This window comes from Osmerus mordax, chromosome 16 (assembly GCF_038355195.1).
Source record: "Osmerus mordax isolate fOsmMor3 chromosome 16, fOsmMor3.pri, whole genome shotgun sequence".
In the NCBI taxonomy this organism is placed as follows: Eukaryota; Metazoa; Chordata; class Actinopteri; order Osmeriformes; family Osmeridae; genus Osmerus; species Osmerus mordax.
Genome location: NC_090065.1, coordinates 9,103,879 through 9,124,317, shown reverse-complemented (window position 1 = coordinate 9,124,317; position 20,439 = coordinate 9,103,879). Strand labels below are relative to the sequence as shown.

The window sequence follows — 20,439 nt, the reverse complement described above, 5'->3', positions numbered from 1 at the left end:
TCTACTTTCGGAAACAGTAGTCTACTATTTCACTGACATATTAGCATCATGACATTAGCCTGTGTTGCCCGGGCAACACATACTACAGTGGTCTATGATGTATCTGTTTTCAATCGTTAAAATAAACATTCCTCACATATACATTTTCGTTGTAGGATTTATTCTGACATTAGTAAACGATTTGTTGGTGAAATTACCATTACCTGTGGTTTCAAACCAGTGTAGCTCACTGCAACGCTGTAGCCTACTGTACCCGAGACACTAGTGTGAGTAGCTAACAACAACTCCTCAGCTGTTTAAGTCAAACGGCAACAGAACATGTTCGGCACTCCCCTTACTCAAAAGTCTTTCAGTAGGGAAACTATCTGACTACTAACCTGAACTTCATTGCCACAGCCTAAACTTTGTCAATCTGTTCATGAAAATAATTAATTTCAGCCTAAACCGTACAACGGAACGTTTAATCGAATTCAACCAACGCAATCGCTATCAAGACGAACACAGCAGTAGTCTAGTACTGTACTGTAGTAGTAGAATTTACCGGGGCAGCTTCTCCACACAGGGCTATATCGCATTTTGAGTTGTTACTGACAATGATCGCTACCAGTGAGCTTTTTATGAATGAGCTATTTTCCACTAAATAAATGTCAAGCTTATTTACGTTTTTGGGGGCATATTTTCAGTTAGCAGATGGTACTGTTTGAATCGCGATTCTATCTTCTGCCGGTAAAGTCGTAGAATAATCTTCAAAGGGGGTTCTTTATTAATGAATGAATGCAATATGAGTAGGCTAAATGCCTGAAAATATCACGAGAAGGGACAACTTAAAAGGACGTTTAAGTCATAGAGATTAGGTCCATTTGTACACCGGTCTGCCAAATGTATTCGTTTTGATTCAGCCTGTCAGCTGCCTCTTGCAGGGGAAATGAGAAGACATCATATTTCATTCTACACTTCACTCGTATTTTGAGTTGTAAATGAGCAGCAAAAAAAAGATGCTTTTAAATCTATGTAATCTTTATAAATAATAAGTAGGCCCGATGCATTTTTATATAAAATATACAGACCCCTGTGCAACCGACGCAAGCAAGCACACCCTACAATTTCCCCAGAAATTGTATCCTCTCTAGTTGTCTTGTGCGATACATTTCGGGGGGGAATAAATTGCAACAAACAGGAAGTGGAGGATTCAGCTGCCCTTTTCAAAACATCAGCAGAGCCACTACATAAGTTTGGGTTCTTGTTATATTTACAATGTATGATATCTAAAAATATAAATATTTATATGGTTATTGGTTGAATTAGCTTCCAGAAAATTAAATACAGTACGTTATTGAACAGTGACGACAATAAAACATTCTTTGGCAGTAATATTTTCAATGCCAAATAACTAATGTGTGCAGAAACTACATCACTGTGAAAGAACTACATATCACACCCAGCACACACACTCACCAACGCCAGAGCATGGAGCATAGATACTCTCCACTGCTACGGGAGATTCATCCTGTATGTCATAAAACCTTATCTATCTTTATGGCAATCATTACCCAATATATTTCAGTTTCAACTGTGTCTTTACCAGCGTTCTCAGTAACCTAGTTTCATGTTCTGTAATGGCTTTTGTGCTCATAGCAGAACTCAGCAATCTTTTTGTAAGTCACAAGGAAAGTGTGAAACCATTGATAAGTGGCTCAGCTAAGTTGATCTCAGATCGTTCTTACAACTCCATGGCACAATATAAGTATAGATTGGGGCAACCCCCGACCAAACAATACAATACTATTCCAAATGTTAATGGCACTTCAACTGTATAACTGTACCAATCTTATCAATAAGTGTTTATCTAACAACAATCAAGGCCTGGTTGGTTGTGACACTTGGACACTAGTTTCATCAAACCACTAAAATGGTTTAAGGAAAATATTATTTAAAAACAATTGGTGATATAAAGGTTCTATGGTCTGTGATTTTCATGGCCAGAGCATATTAGTGACCTTTGACCTCCTCCTTTCTATTAGCATCGTCATCATCATCATCATCATCATCATCAAAACCTGGGGTAGGTTGGACACAAATGAGCAAACACAGACACTGGTATCGAGTTTGGTTTAGGTGTGGCTGGAAAGGTCTGCTGTCAATAGCATCGTCATCATAAGGGATGGAGAGGGATGGAAGAGGAGTGAAGGTGGGGAAGGGCCTACAGGGTGCGGTTTATGGCCTCCCGTCGGGTGTAAAGTCCTCAAGTAACAGCCAAGGCACTGAGATATAGAAAACCCAACCATTGGGTGAACACAACTGCTCACAACGACCCCTCACAGCTGTAGGTTCAGTTCTACAGGCTCATTTCTTCGGAGCGCTGTATTTTGGAGTGCTATATTTTGGCTCGTGTTTTCTAAATCCAAGTGATACTTTCAGCAATATTTTGGGTTAGGATTAAAGTTAGTATACTTTTCAAATTTTGAGTGTCCTCGGCGAGTCATTTGGTCTTTTTTGTTTCTCAAGTGTGTTTGGTCGTGAAACACTTGCACCATGTCGACCGCTATAGAAGCAACCGGTTTCTTGATGTGTATAACAAGCTGGCTGATCAATGGTGCTGCGCTCGCTAACGATTACTGGAAGGTGTCCACCGTCTCTGGGAGCGTCATCATCTCTAACCGGCAATTTGAGAACCTGTGGCACGCCTGTGCTGAAAGCAGCTCTGGAATCGCTGAGTGTCGTGACTTTGAATCTCTGCTAGCCTTGCCTGGTAAGAACTGGAACTTTAACCATCAAGTGGAGTTCAGATCAAGTTGTGGCTTACTGATATTTTGGGTCGGGGTGTATGGATTAAACACCTGTCGTAAGGTCAATCAAATTGAAGCCTCACTCTGAGGCCTTAACATTTTCCATTGAATTGCTTGATAGAGTAATAGAATAGGTTCTCCAGATAATCTAATTAGTATGTTTTTTTAAAGATTCGATATTTTGAACTGTAAAATAGTTACTTTTATTCAGATAATGGTCAGTATCTAAACTCCAAGTCAATATTGTGTCCATACATGATGACATCCATCAATATCTATCCATCCACAGCTACCTATGATCATAATTTTGAAAGACTTCATGTGCTTTCTTTTTAAATGTCTTTCTGTCGTCCAGGCGACCTCAGAGGTGTGGGGTTATAATCTTATCTTTAGTCATGGTCGCCATTTTGTTCCTTCTTTACGCCTTGAAAAGAAAATGGAGGGAAAATGTACATTAAGTCATTTAGCAGACGCTCTTATCCAGAGCGACTTACAGTAAGTACAGGGACATTCTCCCCGAGGCAAGTAGGGTGAAGGGCTCGGAATCAAACCAACAACCTTCTGATTAATAGCCCGACTCCCTAACCGCTCACCCATCTGACCCCCCCAAAAAAATTGAAAAACTTTTTCTATAAATGTTTATATGAGTCTATATATGGTTTTCATTTAATAATTACATGTAGAAATTTCAAATGAGATTACAATAGACTGTCACCATGGCCACTAACAATCTCTCTCTGTCTCTCTTTCTCTCTCTCTTTCTCTCTACAGGACACATTCAGGCGTGCCGTGCGCTGATGATCCTCTCCTTACTCCTGGGTCTGGGCTGCATGATCGTGTCACTTCTGGGGTTAAAGTGCATTAAGATTGGCTCGGCTACTGAACCAACCAAGGGAAAGATTGCCTTTGGAGGCGGCCTTCTGGCCATTCTTTCTGGTGAGTTCAGTCAGATTCGTTTATTGTCCACCACGTTTGTACAATGTCCCCTGCTGGAGTCTCTCAGCCACTTCATCAGTTATCTTGAGGTTGCTATACCAGCCATCTTACTCAGTTCAATTTTGACAAATAGACTCTTGCTATAGCTATACTATACATATTCATCTATCATATAATTGAATGCATATAATTGTAAAGTTATAATATTTAATACTATTCACGGTGTGTTAAATATTTTGTTGGACAAAAACAGTAGCCTTCTGGATTGCAATTAAGAATCCTGTCAAATAGAAAATTGTCTTTAAAGTCTGTCTTTCTTACAGGTCTCTGTACTATGATAGCAGTTTCTTGGTACGCCACAAGAGTGGTGGAAGATTTCAACAATCCATTTTTCGGGGGCGTCAAGTAAGTGGATGTGGACTGAGGACCACATTTGTTTAGTGTCCACAAGTAGTGACACAAACAATGTGACAGAATGCATGTACATTTCCCGTACTGTTTTTCTTGTTTGCCCAGGTTTGAGCTTGGCACTGGCCTCTTCATGGGCTGGGGAGCCTCCTCTCTGGCCATTCTAGGTGGAAGCCTTCTCTGTTGTGCCTGTAAAAGGGCCTCTGCTGGAAAACCAAAAGCGTAAGAAACTTTAGTCATCTAGTACCTACCCCATAACGAATCCTACATGCCACTCTAACTAGTTTATAAAATCCTTTCTAACAATATGGTATTTGGTCTTCATACCAGTTTTTAGCATAAATTGTCTCTGTCTACCTGCTATTCTGTCTGTATCTGTCTCTCTCGCTGACTGTGGTTTTGTCTTTGTGTCGTTCAGGGGTTACTACTCACAGACCCAGAATCAGAGGATCTTTACTTCCAATACCAAATCTGAACCTGACTCATCCAAAGCTTACGTCTAAGAACACACCACTCCTTTTTACCATGCTTTGCTACATTTACTACACATGAAGGATCATCTGCCTTGTTTTTGGTACCCCCATCTTGTCTTTATAACACATTGAATTTGAGCTTTTTAGGGTTTTGAGGTTGATGAAAATGTAGGATTTTTCAATCATTTTGAATAAATTTTGAAATGTGATCAGTTTGTGTGGAATTTGTGATCTTCTTAATAAACTTTTTATTGTACATACATTTTTACCTTCATCATCATTTTATGCATTTCATGATTACTGGTTTGTACTGTATTGTACTGTGTAGACTTAATAAATAAGGAAATTTACATTGAAAATCTTGCCAAAACAAAATACAAATAAATGTGTAACTAATATACTAATGAAAATCCATATGGTAATGAATTTTTTATCAAGTGCTATTGTTACATTTAAGTTTGAGTAGATTTCTTTTGCGCTAATAGGAATTATACTGAGACAATCCTGCTGTATTTTAAGTCCCCACAAGAATGGCCACACAGACTTGTGTGTGTGTCCATGTGTTTGGGATTGTGTATATCGGGTTGGGGATGGGTATAATCCCCAATGTAATATATGTAATCCACCTTTGTCTCCTTGGAGACCTCATCATGCTGACAGAAAGAACAAAGGATTACGGCTTACCTACAACATCTACAGAACATCTCCCTGTCTCTATATCTATATCTCTCTCTCTCTCTCTCTCTGTCTGTCTGTCTGTTTCAGTCAACATCTATAGTACCTATGAATTATAAAAATCACTTTTTATCTGTCTGTCCATTTTACAGTAGTCATCTTGGTATTGAAGGAATTTGAGAGTGTTTTCTAGAATTAAAAAAAGAAAGAATATGTGTGTGGTCTCTATTCGTCCCCTCTTTTCACTCTTACCTCTCTTTATCCCCGTACCCTCTTTTTCTCTCTCACTATGTCTCTCACCCCTCTCTTTCTCCATTTAATCTGACTCTTTGCTGAGCAAGGGGAACCAACCTAAATCCTCTCAGGCAGGTATATCCAGGAAAGCTGCATGTGTTCCTGGATCACCCATCCAATTGGTGTCTACGTCTAGTGCTTTGCTTTGGGGAGGTTGAAAGTGTACATCCGGCTCACATTTTTGGTCACTAGACATCTTGACGGACAACAGGTACAAATAGAGGCACCACCCATAACTGCTTCTCCCCGATTCTCTGATCTTCCTGCAACAGGTAGTTTGTGTTTGTGTGTGTCTATGTTTGATTGTTTGGTAGTTTGGTGTGTGTATGTGTGTGTGTGTGTGTGTGTGTGTGTGTGTGTGTGTGTGTGTGTGTGTGTGTGTGTGTGTGTGTGTGTGTGTGTGTGTTTGTGTGTGTGTAGCTGAGTACATTGGTGTGTTTGTAGTCTGTCTTCTTTATCTGGCTTTCCACTTGCAGGCGATGGAGATGCAAATTCTTAGATTAAATATTAAAAACATTTAATGATGTATCTCTTACATGTTCCCAATTTAACAGTGAAAGATATACAGACATAACCATTTAGGTATTAAGTAGTTGAGGTACTGTTGAAAAGAGAATCTTATTCATCTCTTTGTTTGCCTCTTCATCCACTAGTTCTCAGATTCCAGTCTCTCAAGTTTGCAACCATGAGTTCAAAGAACGTAATCTTCAAGAAGATGTCCAAGGACAAATCGGTAAATTCTGGTTTTGCATATGTGTGCATGTGTGTGTGTTTATTGAAGCACCAGTAGAAAACAGACTCATTGGCATGTTAGGAATTTTGATTTCCTGGAATGTCTAATACTGCACTTGAATACACTGCCAAGGAGACACTGAGATAAGGGATAGATACAATCAAATTAGATTAAAGTGTATTACGACAATGAAGTGCGTGTGTGTGTGTGTGTGTGTGTGTGTGTGTGAGAGAGAGAGAGAGAGAGATAGAGAGAGAGAGAGAGAGAGAGAGAGAGATAGAGAGAGAGAGAGAGAGAGAGAGAGAGAGAGAGAGAGAGAGTGGTTGTGTGCTTATACAGTATGTGTATACTTCATGGGTGATTATGTGTTTTCTGGACCTATCCAGGTTGGAGTTTACATGGGGAAAAGGGACTTTGTTGATCGAGTGGACTCTATAGACCCAGTGGGTGAGTCCATGATCAATTAACTAGTCATCAATTGATCTAATATATGAATGAAGTGACAAATAGTTGTATACAAATGTCATAGGTGTTGGGCAATGAAGCCAAATACAGATGTTTTCGTCAAAAAGTTTTAACCTTGGAGAATAGAATGCATCAGTCCAGTGCATCTGTTGATCCTACATGTATTGTTACTTTACTACAAAGGCCTGCTGACTATCAGTTTTATTTCTAAACTCTAGATGGCGTCATTCTGGTCGACCCCGAAATCCTCCAAGGCAGAAAAGGTGAATGTCCATGCGTCATGAACTATTATGCCTCGACGTTGGCTTATTGTTTCTCTTTATGTCGACTAACCACATATCATCATAACTCCAGTAGCTTCATCTTACTAACAAACTAAACATCAATTTCAGTAAAACCTCATCATTCAGAAAGTATCGCACAAACTATGATGTGCCGTTTGACATGGACTGAACGTGTCTTTTGCATCCCCCTAGCTTTTGTCACCCTGTCCTGCATATTCCGTTACGGGCGGGATGATGCGGATGTGATGGGGATAGCCTTCCGTAGAGAGATCTACATGTCCACCCGTCAGGTTTATCCACCCTTGCAGGACAGAGAGCAAGGGGTGCACACCAAGACCCAGGGAAAACTGCTGCGTAAACTGGGAGAAAATGCTTTCCCTTTCTTCTTTGAGGTAATACCATGTATACACACACAGACTATTTGTTGGAAGATATCATGTTTCTCAAGAGAATCTGCACAGCCAACCTAACATTTCTAGTTCAAAGCAATGCACATGCACATACAGGTTTGAGTCAGTGTTCTAAGTGTTCTGGCTGTTGTATTTGTTTGTTTCAGTTTCCGGATAACCTGCCTTGCTCTGTGGGTCTCCAGCCAGGTCCTAATGATGCTGGGAAGGTATAATCTCTCTCTCACTCTCTGTATCTATCTCTTTTTTCTTTCTCTCTTTGTTTCTTTCTACCTATCTCTTTCTCCCCATATCTTTTTTTCTATACAGTAGTATAGTATACTGTAGTCTGTGTGCCATGTATGTACTGAACAGGAATGTACACCATTCTCTGTTGTGATTTTGGTAGTACTGTGCGGTGGAGTTTGAGGTGAGAGGTTTCAGCGCTGAGAGCCAGGTCGCCAAGGTGCGCAAAAGGTCAGCGGAGTTGTTCTTCTTTTTCCCTCTGGCTCAGCACGTCAGGATATGTAGTTGCTAAAACATAAACACAAAGATACAAACTACAATATATCATACCAATTGTATTTGTGTTCAATAAAAAAGGATAACAGACTGTTAATGCTCCTATATCCAAATCATCTGTCAAATCACTTTCTTTTTTCACTCCCCACCTGCCTCCTTCCTCCTCTTAATCTTTGTCTCCCTATTTGTCTCCCTCACTTTTTTCCCTCCATTTTTAAAACACCAGTAATTACTAATTTGTGCCCTACTCTTCTATTCTTTCTTCTCTCTGTCAATGACATTCTCCCCCCATCTCTCCCTGCTCTGGGACCTTCCGCAGGAGCACGGTGAGTCTGGTCATCCGGAAGGTTCAGTATGCATCGGAGACGGGCGGAGACGCCCCCTTGGCCAAGACCACGCGTGACTTTGTCATGTCAGACAAGCCCCTGCACCTTGAGGCCAGTTTGGAGAAGGGAGTAAGTATTCAACTCAAGTGTCCTCCAGTCAGACGAATGATTCATTGTCATTGTCTCCCAATCCGAATTGCTGCTATCCACAGAATCTCTTTGACTTCCCTGTCATCACTAACATCCCTGCTTTCCCTTGCAGACATACTATCATGGAGAGCCCATCTCTGTTAACGTCAATGTCACAAACAGCTCAAACAAGACTGTGAAGAACATTATTGTGTCAGGTTAGTTCAAAAACATATTTGACATGGTGCACATACAAATCACCACACTAACTCAGTTCCATCATTAGGGTTATGAAATAAATGCCAGTGTATAAAAGACAGAATGATGGGGAGTCACCTGAGATTTAAATTTAAAAAATGATTTGCTGTATAATGTTGACAAAAAGTTAATCAGACTGTGATGCAGAATGCAAATCTATAGAAATATTTCTGTATTACATTTCTTTCTTGATTTTTCTTGGACGTTGTAGTGGATCAGGTGGCCAATGTGGTCCTATATTCCAATGACAGCTACGTTAAGGCGGTGGCCTTAGAGGAGTCTGGGTAAGCATCAGCTGAGCATTCGAGGACATGACAGAATGTTCCAGGGAAGCAACAGCTACACAAAATCTTTGGTTAAGTTCATTTAGCATTTCAGTCAGTGACATGAACCTTTGATATATAGATTAGTTGATATAGGCAAGTCAAAGGAGCCAGGTTTCAAAACAAGAAGACTCATTTACTTAGAATTGTTTTATTGCATGCAGCAACATTTTATCAGATAAAAAGTCTGAGACAGCAGGATGGTGCTGATATTATCAAGTAGAATCCCCCAAGAAAACATCTGTTTGTAAAGAAATATGTGTTCGGATTGTGTGTCATTTTACAAATGAATGCAGTCTAGTATTTTCTCATCCGTATTCTTCTATTGGGCCAGTGATTCTGTGTCTGCTGGTGCAAGCCTGCAGAAGAAGTACACTCTGGTTCCCCTGTTAAGCCACAACCGGCAGAGGAACGGCGTCGCTCTTGATGGGAAGCTGAAGCATGAAGACACAAATCTGGCTTCAACAACCATGTGAGTTTTGACAAAGGCGTCTTTGTAACAGCATAGTATCGTTTCATTGAGCTAGTTGCACATCATAGAGTTTTGTCATCTGTGAAGTCCCTTTCACTGATAGTGATTGAAGTAATTTTTCCTACCTGTCTGCCAATTGTATGTCAATCATCCACTTATCTGTGAGTGTAATCATCCATTTATCCATCCATCCATCCCATGCATAATGACATATTTTTTCCATCTTCTTTACTCTCAAAGGATTAAAGAAGGTGTACTGAAAGAGGTTATGGGGATCTTGGTGTCGTACCGAGTCATGGTCAAGCTCATCATTGGCGGGTCAGTATTTTGTGCTTGTGTGTTATTTTGTATGAGTGCGTGTTTTTTCATGCTTCTGACAGAAGACAAGTTCAGGTTCAGGTTACCTTATTTGTACCCATAGGTAGATTTGGTTATTTGGTTTGCAATACGAGTCATACTGACACAATAAAACAGACAGACACAGAACCAGTAAAAGTCCTCAAGGTACTAATCATCACTAAAGCACAACAAATAAAAAAGTGAAATAAACAAAATACAACTTTGCTTCTGTATAACCTTTGCAATGTTACAACATCTTGAGTGATGGCTCCAGGAGCATTTTAATAAGTTTTTTATTCTGTACTTGACTTGACGACTAAAGAGATTTCTTGTCTGTTTAACTCCAAACTGTATTTTTACTTTTACGAAGGATGATGGGCTCAAGGTAAGAAAACTACAGTGTGCATCATCATGATTATAAATGTGCTGCAAACTGAATTTTGTTTCATTTTCATGTTTTGTTTACATAACTTTACGTTTGATTTCAGTGAGGTGGGGGTTGAGATACCCTTCCAACTAATGCATCCTAAGCCTGATCTAGGTGTGTTTTGTTCTAAATCTATATGTGTGTGTGTGTGTTTGTGGGTGTGTTATTAGAAAATATAATCATAAAAATAACACAAAACATATAAAAAATTATATTTCCCTTTATTCCTGTGTTTTTGCATTTGCCTCATGAAGTGAGAGAAAGGTAAGACCACTTTGGATCCACTACTTTGTCTATTTCAAGTGCATCCCACATAATAGGCTTATATAGCTGTTCAGCACCTATTATGTTAACACCTGAGCTCCAACAATTCAACCATGTCACACAAAGGGCGAAAAGACATCGCTTTATTCTGACACAGACAATGTGTGCCGCGTTTCACTTTCTCAGTCCAGTTCGAAGGAAGGTATCATATCCTTAATGTGTCCTGTTATCTGTATATCTGAGAGCTTCTGTGTTCTGTGTCCTCTTCTGTGTCCTCCCCTTTGTCCCGGTCTGACAAACCTTGTTTGTCCTCGTTCTCATATCGGTTTCCTATTGTCTGTCTCTGTCTTTCTGTCCTCCCTCCCATTTCCTACTTCTCCTCCCATCTCTCTCTTTCACTTATCTGCCCCGTTCACATCCACCTGTCTGTCTGTGCATTTTGTGAACAGTGAGCTGGAAGAAGAGCTGGTGTTTGAAGAGTTCAAGCGCTCCTACCTAAAAGGGATGGCTCACGATGAAGAGGAAGCCAACGTGTCAGGGGGCGAGGCTGCTACCTGAGGAAAGTTCCCTTTCTGTACCAGCGCACCCCTGTGGCCTACACCTATTGGGGGCTAAGCAAGAAGATAGTATTGAGTAGAAAGTAATGACAGTTGTCCAAACAACAGTGGGTAGTTATTTCAAGCGATTGTGTGGTAGAGAGTTCATTGAGAATGAGTTTATGTAATTTCAATTTTATCTATAGACTGTCAGCTTAAGTATCTGTTCTAATGATGAACGTAACCACTAGAATTATATTATTATTAATCCCACTGAAGGACAATCACACACAGTACAATGGACATTTTGAAACATTAAATGCCTCACTCTCTCTGTTACCAAGGGGACTATTTATTTGTGTCTATCATTTGTGTCAACCCGAAAAAGGATTGGGCACCATATTATGTCATGAGAGTTTATGTGCGTTTTATTATAATGAAATGATCACAAAGCGTACCTGTCAAAGATAACTGTGAAGCAACAACATGTTTGCACTGCTGTCGTGTGTTTCATTAATGCATTCATCTTTCTCTAAAGTACATTTTGCTTGTCATAGAAGTAAACATTATTCTTGCACACTGCTGATTAATACATTTCACAATATTCAATTTAGTCTGTTGATTAATCAAAAATAAAGCTCTGTTAAACAATCTAATATACATTTCAAACATTTATATTGCAACTGATGCTTGCATATAACAGTACATATCTAATGAAGATAATAATATCTTCTTTTTAGCCTGTTTGGAGAGCATGAGAGGCCATGGAAGATGTAAAGTCCAAAAGTATCCTAGTATCTCAATCTCCTGACTATATGTGATTCTCTGAGAATGCAAAGTGCTTTTGCTAAAAAATGCAATCACGATTTTAACTACAAACACAAATTTAATGCATTCTTAGACAACAATTAAATATCATTGAATTAAGAAACAGTTTAAGGTAGAACGACAAACTACCTACAGCTAACAAGCCACTGCTCAAAACATTTCTTGATTTAGGAAGGCGCTGTGTTGGGACTGGAAACTGTGTCGCCGTATTTGAGAACACGAGTGCAGGTGTGGATTTGTCCTTGCACTGTTATGGTTGCGTGCGTAATGGATGTAGGACACAAATATGTCTATCTCTGTTTAGTGAGCTGGGGTCGGGCTTGGAGTGGGGCCTGGCATATCACCCCATGTGTATACTCCCTTATGAACAGGTGGCATAAAGTCTCGGCTGTAGATCATGTCACAGGAGTCTGGGTAGAGCAGAAATCCAGAGAAGGTGCTGCTGGTCTCAGTGTCAGCATACAGGCCGTTTGTGAGGCTGTCCTTCAGCTGCAGCCACACACGGTCCCCCAAGGTCAGATGCAGCACAACCTGCTGGCTGGCAGAGGCCAAATTCGTGGTCTCAGTCGTCTTGACTACAGGGCTGAAGTTAAGGAACAGCCCCACCTTGAGCACTTTGCTGAAGGCCACTAGGTGGTAGCTGAAGACGTAAGTACCATTGATTGGTGCAGTGTAAACACCCTGGAAAGGGTTAAAGTGCATTTGCCGGTTGGTGATGACTGTGGTGAAAGGCACGGGCGTGTTGGGCATGGGAAACACTGTGCTAAGGGAGGCCGAGAAAGAGGACATGATGGCCGGAGTGCACGGCCCAGGCATTCCGGTCACGCCTGTGTTCCCAAGGTCCCCCTTGGCACCAGTTAAGCCTGTAGGACCTTGGGCGCCTAGGTTCCCTTGCTGTCCCTTTAGCCCTGCAGGTCCTTGTATCCCCTGCTCCCCCTTGGCCCCATTACTGCAGTTACATGACCCCTTCATCCCTTGATCCCCTTTCTGACCATCAACCCCAGGGACTCCAGGTCTACCACCATCCCCCATACTGCCTTTGGAGCCTGTGTCCCCTTTGGGGCCGTTTACACCAGGAAGGCCCCTGGCCCCTGCAGGTCCAGGTAAGCCTGGTTGTCCTGTTTGTCTCAGTGCAAGGTCACAGGATGCAGGACACACACCTGACTCCCCCTGTGGACCCTGTTCTCCAGATGGCCCTTCTGTACCACGATCCCCTTTCTCTCCTGAGGTTACCCAGAAAACAGATTGAGGTGAGAACAGGTGATTTTGTCCAAATTAGGAATGTGCATGAGTGAATTGTCTGACTGTGTTGTTTGATATACCTTTGAAACCAAGGTCACCCTTTGGCCCAGACAATCCAGAAGACCCAAGCATGCCCTTCTCACCAAAATCTCCCTTCTGACCTGTGGGAAAGCAAAAGGTAAAGGAAGGTAATGAGAAAGATAGACATTATTTGTTTCATTGTTTAAATGTTAGTGTGCAGTAGGTGGAAATATTGATGAGTTGTCATGGCATTGGATGCAAGTATTTTTAAGGGATGAAATTACTTGCCTTTTAGTCCTTGGCCACCCACAAACCCAGGACGACCTCTGATCCCTGTGAGTCCTCGTATCCCTGGACTACCAGGACTACCTGTTTGTAGTTAAAGAAACCCCGAAATAGAAATTCTGTTAGTTCACCATTTTGTATTGTGCACAGAACCATTTTGTCCGTGTCAAATGTTCGTTCCAATATAGTTGTCAAGCTGTGGTCTACATGCCTGGCAGGCCCCTGTCACCACGGTCTCCCTTCTGTCCGCTGCTTTGGCAGGGCCAGCAAAGACAGAACCAGGGCACCTGATCCATCGGAGTGGGCACCGGTGACTCCATCAGCATCTGACAGTACGTCATGTCTGGTTGGGATATCCCAGTGGGGCCCTGTGGCAGTGACATCCGGGACGTTCCAGACATGTCGAGAGGCATGGGGTATGGAATGGGGTTTGTGGTGGAGTTGCCATTTGCTGGATCCATAGGGTCGAACGGGGGTGGCATAGGGGGGCCTCTTCCTCTGGATCCAGGTGTGTACATCGCTGAAGAGAGGGAGGAGCAGAGCAGCAAGCTCAGCAGACCCGTCTCCATCTAGAGACAAAGAGACGACATGGAGATAAGAGTGAGCAGAGGCACGGCAAGAGAAGAAAAGACGAGTCTTCTGGTTATAGCAAGAACATCTGCCTTCTTACAGAATTTAGTTCCTTTAAAGTTATTTTCTCTTTTTGGTGACACGTGATGAGGTAGTGTGTTTACAGCAGACTTCAAAGGTATACTTGAAAATGTCTGATTTACTGTCACTTTGACAAACATAAAATAGTGACATAAGACATAAAATGTCCACAAATGCTTGTATTTTCAGTACTTACTGATTGGATTCACATACTCATTACCAGTAGTGTCAGCAAAAAATACCCGCATTTCAAAGACTACCGTCAGTGAATTAACAGAGATCCTTCACTGATAACGGTGATAACTGATAAATACTACAAACAACTGATAAACACTGATGGTATTACTGATAGTACTGTAACGTTTAAAATGTTCCGCTTCAACCCCATTGCAACTATACCCCATGCATACTCATCGACACAGACCTCATCGAAACAAACCAACCACCGCACATAAATAAAGCTTACCATTCCTGTGAAGTGTTTTGTCATTGTCAGCTTGCTGAGATGTTGGTGGAATGATGAGCAGCACAGAGGCATGGATCCATTTATAGGCCTTGCCCAAAACAACACTTCTTTCAACCGAGCTCACGCCCTGCGACACAGCAGACAAAGCAGAGTGAGGGCAGGATGGGAGGGAAGCGATACCTCTTTGTGCTTTAGACAGAGTAACTAGGACTGCTGTCTGTAAGATGACCTCAGCATAAACAGCGTGGTCCAGAAAATAATCATCACAAAAAAACATTGTGAGGAGGAAAAGAGAGAGTGATTCTTTTTTCAGATGCTGAACTACCCACACTCACTCAGAGGACCCCCTACAGCTCTCTTCTCCCGCATTCACATCCCTCAATTTCCTATCCTTGCTTTGCTCTCTACTCTACCTTCTCCATCTTCCTTATTCAGTCTTTTTTCTTCAAATATTCATTTTTACTTTGACTCCATAATCGACCACTCAATCTCCCTTTTCCTCTCATTCGGTATTGTGCCCATTTTCTTTGATTACAGAGATGGTTTTGATGGACAGATAAGCTGCTGGGACAGAAAGAGGATCTCTCTGAGACTGCTGGATGTTATAACCAATGCTCCAGAGACTGTGGACTCCTGCCCTACTTCAGTACATTATTCTGTTGTTCCAGACACAATCTTTCATAGCAGCTACAGTTTCTTTAAGTAATTGGTTACTTTTCTACTCCAAGCAAGTGCCATCAAGCACCTGGCGTACTGTACATGTAGCTTAAGTTCAGGAACAGTGACTTTGATGAAAAAGAAGAAAGGTGATTTCATGACTTTTGCATCTCTTTATGAAAACATGTCAATATAAATAAGTAGTGCCACTGTTTATGCTACAAAACCTTTTTCAGGTGTTGTATTTATTGCATTATTTGTACTTAGGATCCGAATACTTATTAGTAATACTTATTTATTTACAGCTTGATTTCTACATGTTTCTGTTATTGATATATCCCATTGTGTTCCATGTTCAGTGCTGTTATCACAGTGGAATTTTCCCTCTGGGATCAATTTTCAAAGAAGTTGTCATCCATCCAGCTATCCATTTATCTATCTATGTCTAGGCTTTATTCATGTCCAGCACACCTGCCTTCCAGTTCCACTTTCGTACATTGTGTTTGGGAAAGACCAGGTGGGCCACTAACTCCAGGATACAGAACAGACCCTTAGTGACAGACCAGACTCCTCAGTATGCCAGCCATTAGGGACACTTCCGCAGTACGGCCAGTACCATGCCAACAGTGTCCTGGGAATGACCCTCCCTTCACTCGAAACACTTTGGTTCCCCTCTGCAGAACTTGATGGAACCAGAGCCGAGCCGATTATACTCGGAGGTTCTGTGAAAAATGAAAACGACAAGGATACACGAGAAACCCAAGCCATCGAAACAAGGCTGTAGTACAATGACAATACAGAACCATGAATGCTTAACCCGAATAACTGGCCTCATTTCCACACCCTCAGACACAAACAGACACTCTGAAGGGAGCCAATCTGCTCCCTTTTGACATGTAATAGGCTTTGTATCACAGGCAGGGTTGTGTGCATTTGTGTACATGTGTGTGTGGGGGGAATAGAACATGCCCTAAATCTCAATTTTAGTAGTGAGGTACAGCAGTAGGTGCCATCTAATGGCCTCATGAGCTGACAGGTCAGGTGAGCTTACGATGCACGTTGAAGGATGACAATGTAAACTATGAGCTCTATTATTAGAGCAGGCTGTCCCCTATGTACTGCAGGTTAAGTGTGACCAAGGTTTACATGCTGTACAGTGATACTGTACCTAAAACTTATCTACAGAAATTATTTTTCAAAATCTATGAAGAGCTTTGATTCAAGCTATAAGCACACAGAAATTGGTGTTGGCATTAGAGTAACAAGTATAGCAATAAAGGAAGGAATTAATTCAGAAAATTCGGGCAAAATGTCCAGGTTTTCCAAAGCGGCTAAACAGAGACAAGTTCTGTTTTATAAATAGTTATAATTACAATGTGAATGTCCGTCAAACCTTGATAAAAATAAAAGGAAATTAAGTAAGACTAGAAGGTGATACCAAGTATTCAACTGCATCCTTATCATGTTAACTCTTTCTGACCCATATAAGATCAAAAGGTATATTATGCTGAGGGTAGATTATACACCTGTCCATGTGTGTGTGTGTCTGTGTGCGTGTATGAGTGTACACATGCTTGTGTGTGTACGTGTGTTTAAATGTATCCTACTTGTGAGTGTGTGGCATGTTTGTAAATTATATTAATTGAAAGTTAAGGATTACAGTAGTAGTTTGGTTTATAAATTGCTTTAGTGACAGGGGCCCTGCACAACCCAAATATTGGGCCATAGTTACTGTTATAGTAGTTGACAACAATATCTGCAGATCAAGCAATATATATATTCTCGCTTCTGTAGCTTTTTACTTTACATCAAATACAATAAAGATGATGACGAATTATGACATTTGATTATTATTCTTATTATAAATCACTATAATTATTCATTCATTAAATATCATGTTATCTTCATATTGTAATAATCAAGAATATGTATTTTCATGTTTTGCTGAGGCATATGTTTGTGACACTGCGGGAACTAGAAAAGGAAGTGGTTGTATTGGAACGTTGGCTAAGGTCAGACTGTGGACTCGCAGTAAACATCTATGGTTAGTCATTAACACAGTTTAAACAGTTTATCCATCAGTCCTGTCCCGTCCTTGATTCTCAGGATGTAAGTAAATCAAATCTGTCTACTAAATAGTTTTTTCTGACATACCAATAATGTTACTTCTGGTGTGAAATACCTATGCTTAAAATTGTTATTTGTCACTGAAAACATTCAAAAATGTGGTTGATGGGGTTGAAAGATAATGTTAGTTCGCACAAAGATCCTTCCTTCTGATCTATGATCATTAGGACAAGGCCATGTTGAACTATTGGTTTGAGCTGTTGATAAAAACTCACAAAGAGGTAAATGTTCAATCCAAGTACCTCAGTATGTGCAACTAAAAATATCACTTTAATATCTTGTTTAATTATCTTTTCCTTCAAGCTCTCACCCAGAAGGTCAGACAGAGATTGTTGGTCTTCACTATCTGGTACGGAAACCTGTCTTTAATTTCCCAACACATTTGTATACTTAATTAAGGAAAAGTGATCCTCCACACTATAGAATTGAACAGAACACACAGTATTGCAGCAAAATCAAGGTAAACATAATCATTAGGTAAATCCCTCAAGCACATTGGCTTACATTTTTTTTTCTTGACAGATTCCATTGGCTGAAGGGTCTGTTGATGTCATGGGCAGCCTCTTACTGTGGGTGTCACTGGCTTTCGCTTTGTGGTCGACCTCTGTTCTGAGTATGACAGGTAATAAATGTTGCATTTAAGAAAAACCTCATTGCTTCCTTAAGTATCCTTATTTATCCATTCAGTGCACTTATCATTCTTCTACCGTTCTTTCCCTCTGAAAGAGCCTTTATGGCTGCATTTATAGATACATTTATGGATGCATGATTGCTGTTTGACAATTGGAAATCTCATACTTAGACTAGTTTTATTCTTATTCTACACAAATACAGGATCTCATAGTACACTTAATATCTACACCCACTTAGTCCCTGTCTATTCTTGGTCCAATTTATTAACTCCTGTTTGTCAGTGTTCTCCAGTGGCCCCGAGGCGCACATGCTTCTCCGCTCTAAAAGAGCTAACAGTTTCCTGGAGGAAATGAAGCCCCCTTCTCTGGAGCGTGAGTGTGTGGAGGAGAAGTGTGACTTTGAAGAGGCCAGGGAAATCTACCAAACCAGAGAGGCCACGGTAAGGCATCCAAGGCATTTCTTCCCATCATGTTCTGTGTCTGAAACAAGAATGTTCTTCATTAACCATTTGTTATGAGTTTGATTTCAGATGGAATTCTGGACAAAGTACACAGGTATGTTAACACGATTTATTAGTCAGAGAGGTATTTTCTTTTTTTTCTGTAAAAGCAAGCCCACTATAATTATATTATTGTTCAATACACGATAGGAAACTCTTGCATTATGGTGCATATCTAACTGTGATGTTTCATAGATGGGAACCAATGTAAACCGAATCCCTGTGTGAATGGAACCTGTGTGGACCTTTATCAGAAATATGTCTGCTCCTGTCATCCAGAGTTCGAAGGAAAGCTCTGTGACTACCGTAAGTCCTTCTTACCACCAATTCTGTTGTGCTTGTGTTACTAGGTCATTAGGTTTGTTCGTTTTTGAGACCCTTAAACAGGTTTTGGTTGTGTTTTTTTGCAGCTAAGACAGCCACAAATTGTTCATTTGACAATGGCGATTGCGATCATATATGCACGGAAAGTAAGGCCAGCCAGGAAAGAACATGTAGCTGTATCAAAGGATACCATCTCCAAAGTAACTCCAGAACTTGTAGCCCTATTGGTAAGAATCGTAAAATGTTTACAGGGCAGTGCATGTTCTAGTCCAAGTGAAAATGTGCATGTGTTGGGAGCACAAATGGTCACATATTTCTCTCCCTGCCCTTTTGGAATTAAGATGATAATTCGTGTGGACAGTTACTGACAGAGAAGAACTCCTACAGTGGACCCATAATAGGTTTACTTCCCTGGCTGATGGGAGGTGAGGTGGGCAAAAAGGGGGAAAGCCCCTGGCAGGTACAGTACAGCCTATGTCATTTGTGTATGATATGAGATCAATACATTTAGCGAAAACTGGATGGAGACATGTATTTTATGTCTGCAGGCTCTCATTATTAATGCATTGGGCAAGTTCCATTGTGGAGGTGTCCTTATTGATCCCAACTGGGTACTTACTGCAGCCCATTGCTTGACTAATAGCCTACGCTTCCATGTCAAACTGGGTAAGTAGTTTCTGTATATAATTTAAACCAAATGTCCTCCTCACTCCATCTTAGTCTACAATGGTAATGCCTTGAGATAGTATGTGTCATGTTTCTGAGAATAGTCCATCAATACTCCAGGTGACTATGAGCGCTTTAAGAAGGAGGGCACTGAGGTGACCCTGCAGGTGGCTAAAGCTATCCCACACCCTAACTACAACGGCAAAACAATTGATAATGACATTGCCATGCTCCGCTTGATCACTCCTGCACCACTCTCCAAATATATCCTCCCGGCGTGCCTCCCGGAGCGCAGTCATGCGGAGCGGGTGCTCCACCTTAACGGCACGCTCACTGTCGTGTCTGGCTGGGGCAAAGAAGACCTGCATTCTCAGCGCTTTAGCTCTGCCCTCAACATCATCAAAGTACCACTGGTCGACCACAACACATGCTCTCGCCAAATGACTAACAATGTGTCCGAGAACGTGTTGTGCGCAGGTATGCTGGGCAAGCGTGTCGATGCATGCGAGGGCGACAGTGGTGGGCCCATGGTCACTCTTTACCGTAACACCTGGTTTGTCATAGGCTTGGTGTCATGGGGGGAGGGCTGCGGCAAACTGGACAAATTTGGTGTTTACACCAAGGTCTCCAATTACAATGTGTGGATTGATAGCGTGCGTAATAGTTGGGACCATGATCATCCCTGATACCATATTTGTTTCAGTTGCATTGAGCCCACAATTTATTGTCCCTAAGTGTCATTTTGCCACTTTGTTAAATAAATTGACACCCTCAAAGATGACAGTGATTCTTTATTGTAATTTGTGTAATTTATGATAAAGATATATAATTAAATACATGTAGGTACAGCTGAATGGTTGTTCCAGAAAACAAACAGATGTATTCGTATGCTATCTGTTAGTGAAACTGTTTGAGATGCACACAGCAATTGTTACGTTTTACTGAGAGCTAATCACTATTTTGAAAGTTATAAGTGTCAAGCCTTTACCTTCAAGCCTCCAGCC

At 41.1% G+C, this 20,439-nt stretch overlaps 4 protein-coding genes across 4 annotated transcripts; 3 read left to right on the top strand and 1 right to left on the bottom strand.

Annotated features, from left to right (window-relative positions):
* Nucleotides 1–2,281: 2,281 nt before the first annotated feature.
* cldn15la (claudin 15-like a) lies at nucleotides 2,282–4,863 on the top strand. The gene is made up of 5 exons (XM_067253370.1): nucleotides 2,282–2,749; nucleotides 3,558–3,722; nucleotides 4,046–4,127; nucleotides 4,239–4,352; nucleotides 4,549–4,863. Exons 1-5 carry the CDS (start codon nucleotides 2,533–2,535, stop codon nucleotides 4,631–4,633), a joined length of 663 nt encoding a protein of 220 aa, XP_067109471.1. The 5' UTR covers nucleotides 2,282–2,532; the 3' UTR covers nucleotides 4,634–4,863.
* A 1,394-nt stretch (nucleotides 4,864–6,257) lies between these two features.
* saga (S-antigen; retina and pineal gland (arrestin) a) lies at nucleotides 6,258–11,521 on the top strand. Its single transcript, XM_067252692.1, has 15 exons — nucleotides 6,258–6,305; nucleotides 6,692–6,752; nucleotides 6,989–7,033; nucleotides 7,247–7,446; nucleotides 7,611–7,670; nucleotides 7,850–7,917; nucleotides 8,282–8,417; nucleotides 8,551–8,635; nucleotides 8,887–8,959; nucleotides 9,333–9,470; nucleotides 9,711–9,788; nucleotides 10,180–10,194; nucleotides 10,298–10,350; nucleotides 10,491–10,500; nucleotides 10,950–11,521. Exons 1-15 carry the CDS (start codon nucleotides 6,258–6,260, stop codon nucleotides 11,056–11,058), a joined length of 1,179 nt encoding a protein of 392 aa, XP_067108793.1. The 3' UTR covers nucleotides 11,059–11,521.
* A 375-nt stretch (nucleotides 11,522–11,896) lies between these two features.
* Nucleotides 11,897–14,553, bottom strand: LOC136958900 (collagen alpha-1(XXV) chain-like). The gene is made up of 7 exons (XM_067253029.1): nucleotides 14,530–14,553; nucleotides 13,620–13,981; nucleotides 13,416–13,492; nucleotides 13,187–13,267; nucleotides 12,585–13,087; nucleotides 11,998–12,060; nucleotides 11,897–11,908 (listed from the first exon to the last, which is right to left on the bottom strand). The coding sequence occupies exons 1-7, from the start codon at nucleotides 14,551–14,553 to the stop codon at nucleotides 11,897–11,899; spliced, it is 1,122 nt and encodes a 373-aa protein (XP_067109130.1).
* A 3,090-nt stretch (nucleotides 14,554–17,643) lies between these two features.
* On the top strand, nucleotides 17,644–20,281 carry proca (protein C (inactivator of coagulation factors Va and VIIIa), a). Its single transcript, XM_067253153.1, has 9 exons — nucleotides 17,644–17,662; nucleotides 17,836–17,935; nucleotides 18,228–18,385; nucleotides 18,476–18,500; nucleotides 18,641–18,751; nucleotides 18,856–18,996; nucleotides 19,111–19,229; nucleotides 19,318–19,435; nucleotides 19,556–20,281. The coding sequence occupies exons 2-9, from the start codon at nucleotides 17,866–17,868 to the stop codon at nucleotides 20,119–20,121; spliced, it is 1,308 nt and encodes a 435-aa protein (XP_067109254.1). The 5' UTR covers nucleotides 17,644–17,662; nucleotides 17,836–17,865; the 3' UTR covers nucleotides 20,122–20,281.
* The last annotated feature ends 158 nt before the right edge of the window (nucleotides 20,282–20,439 follow it).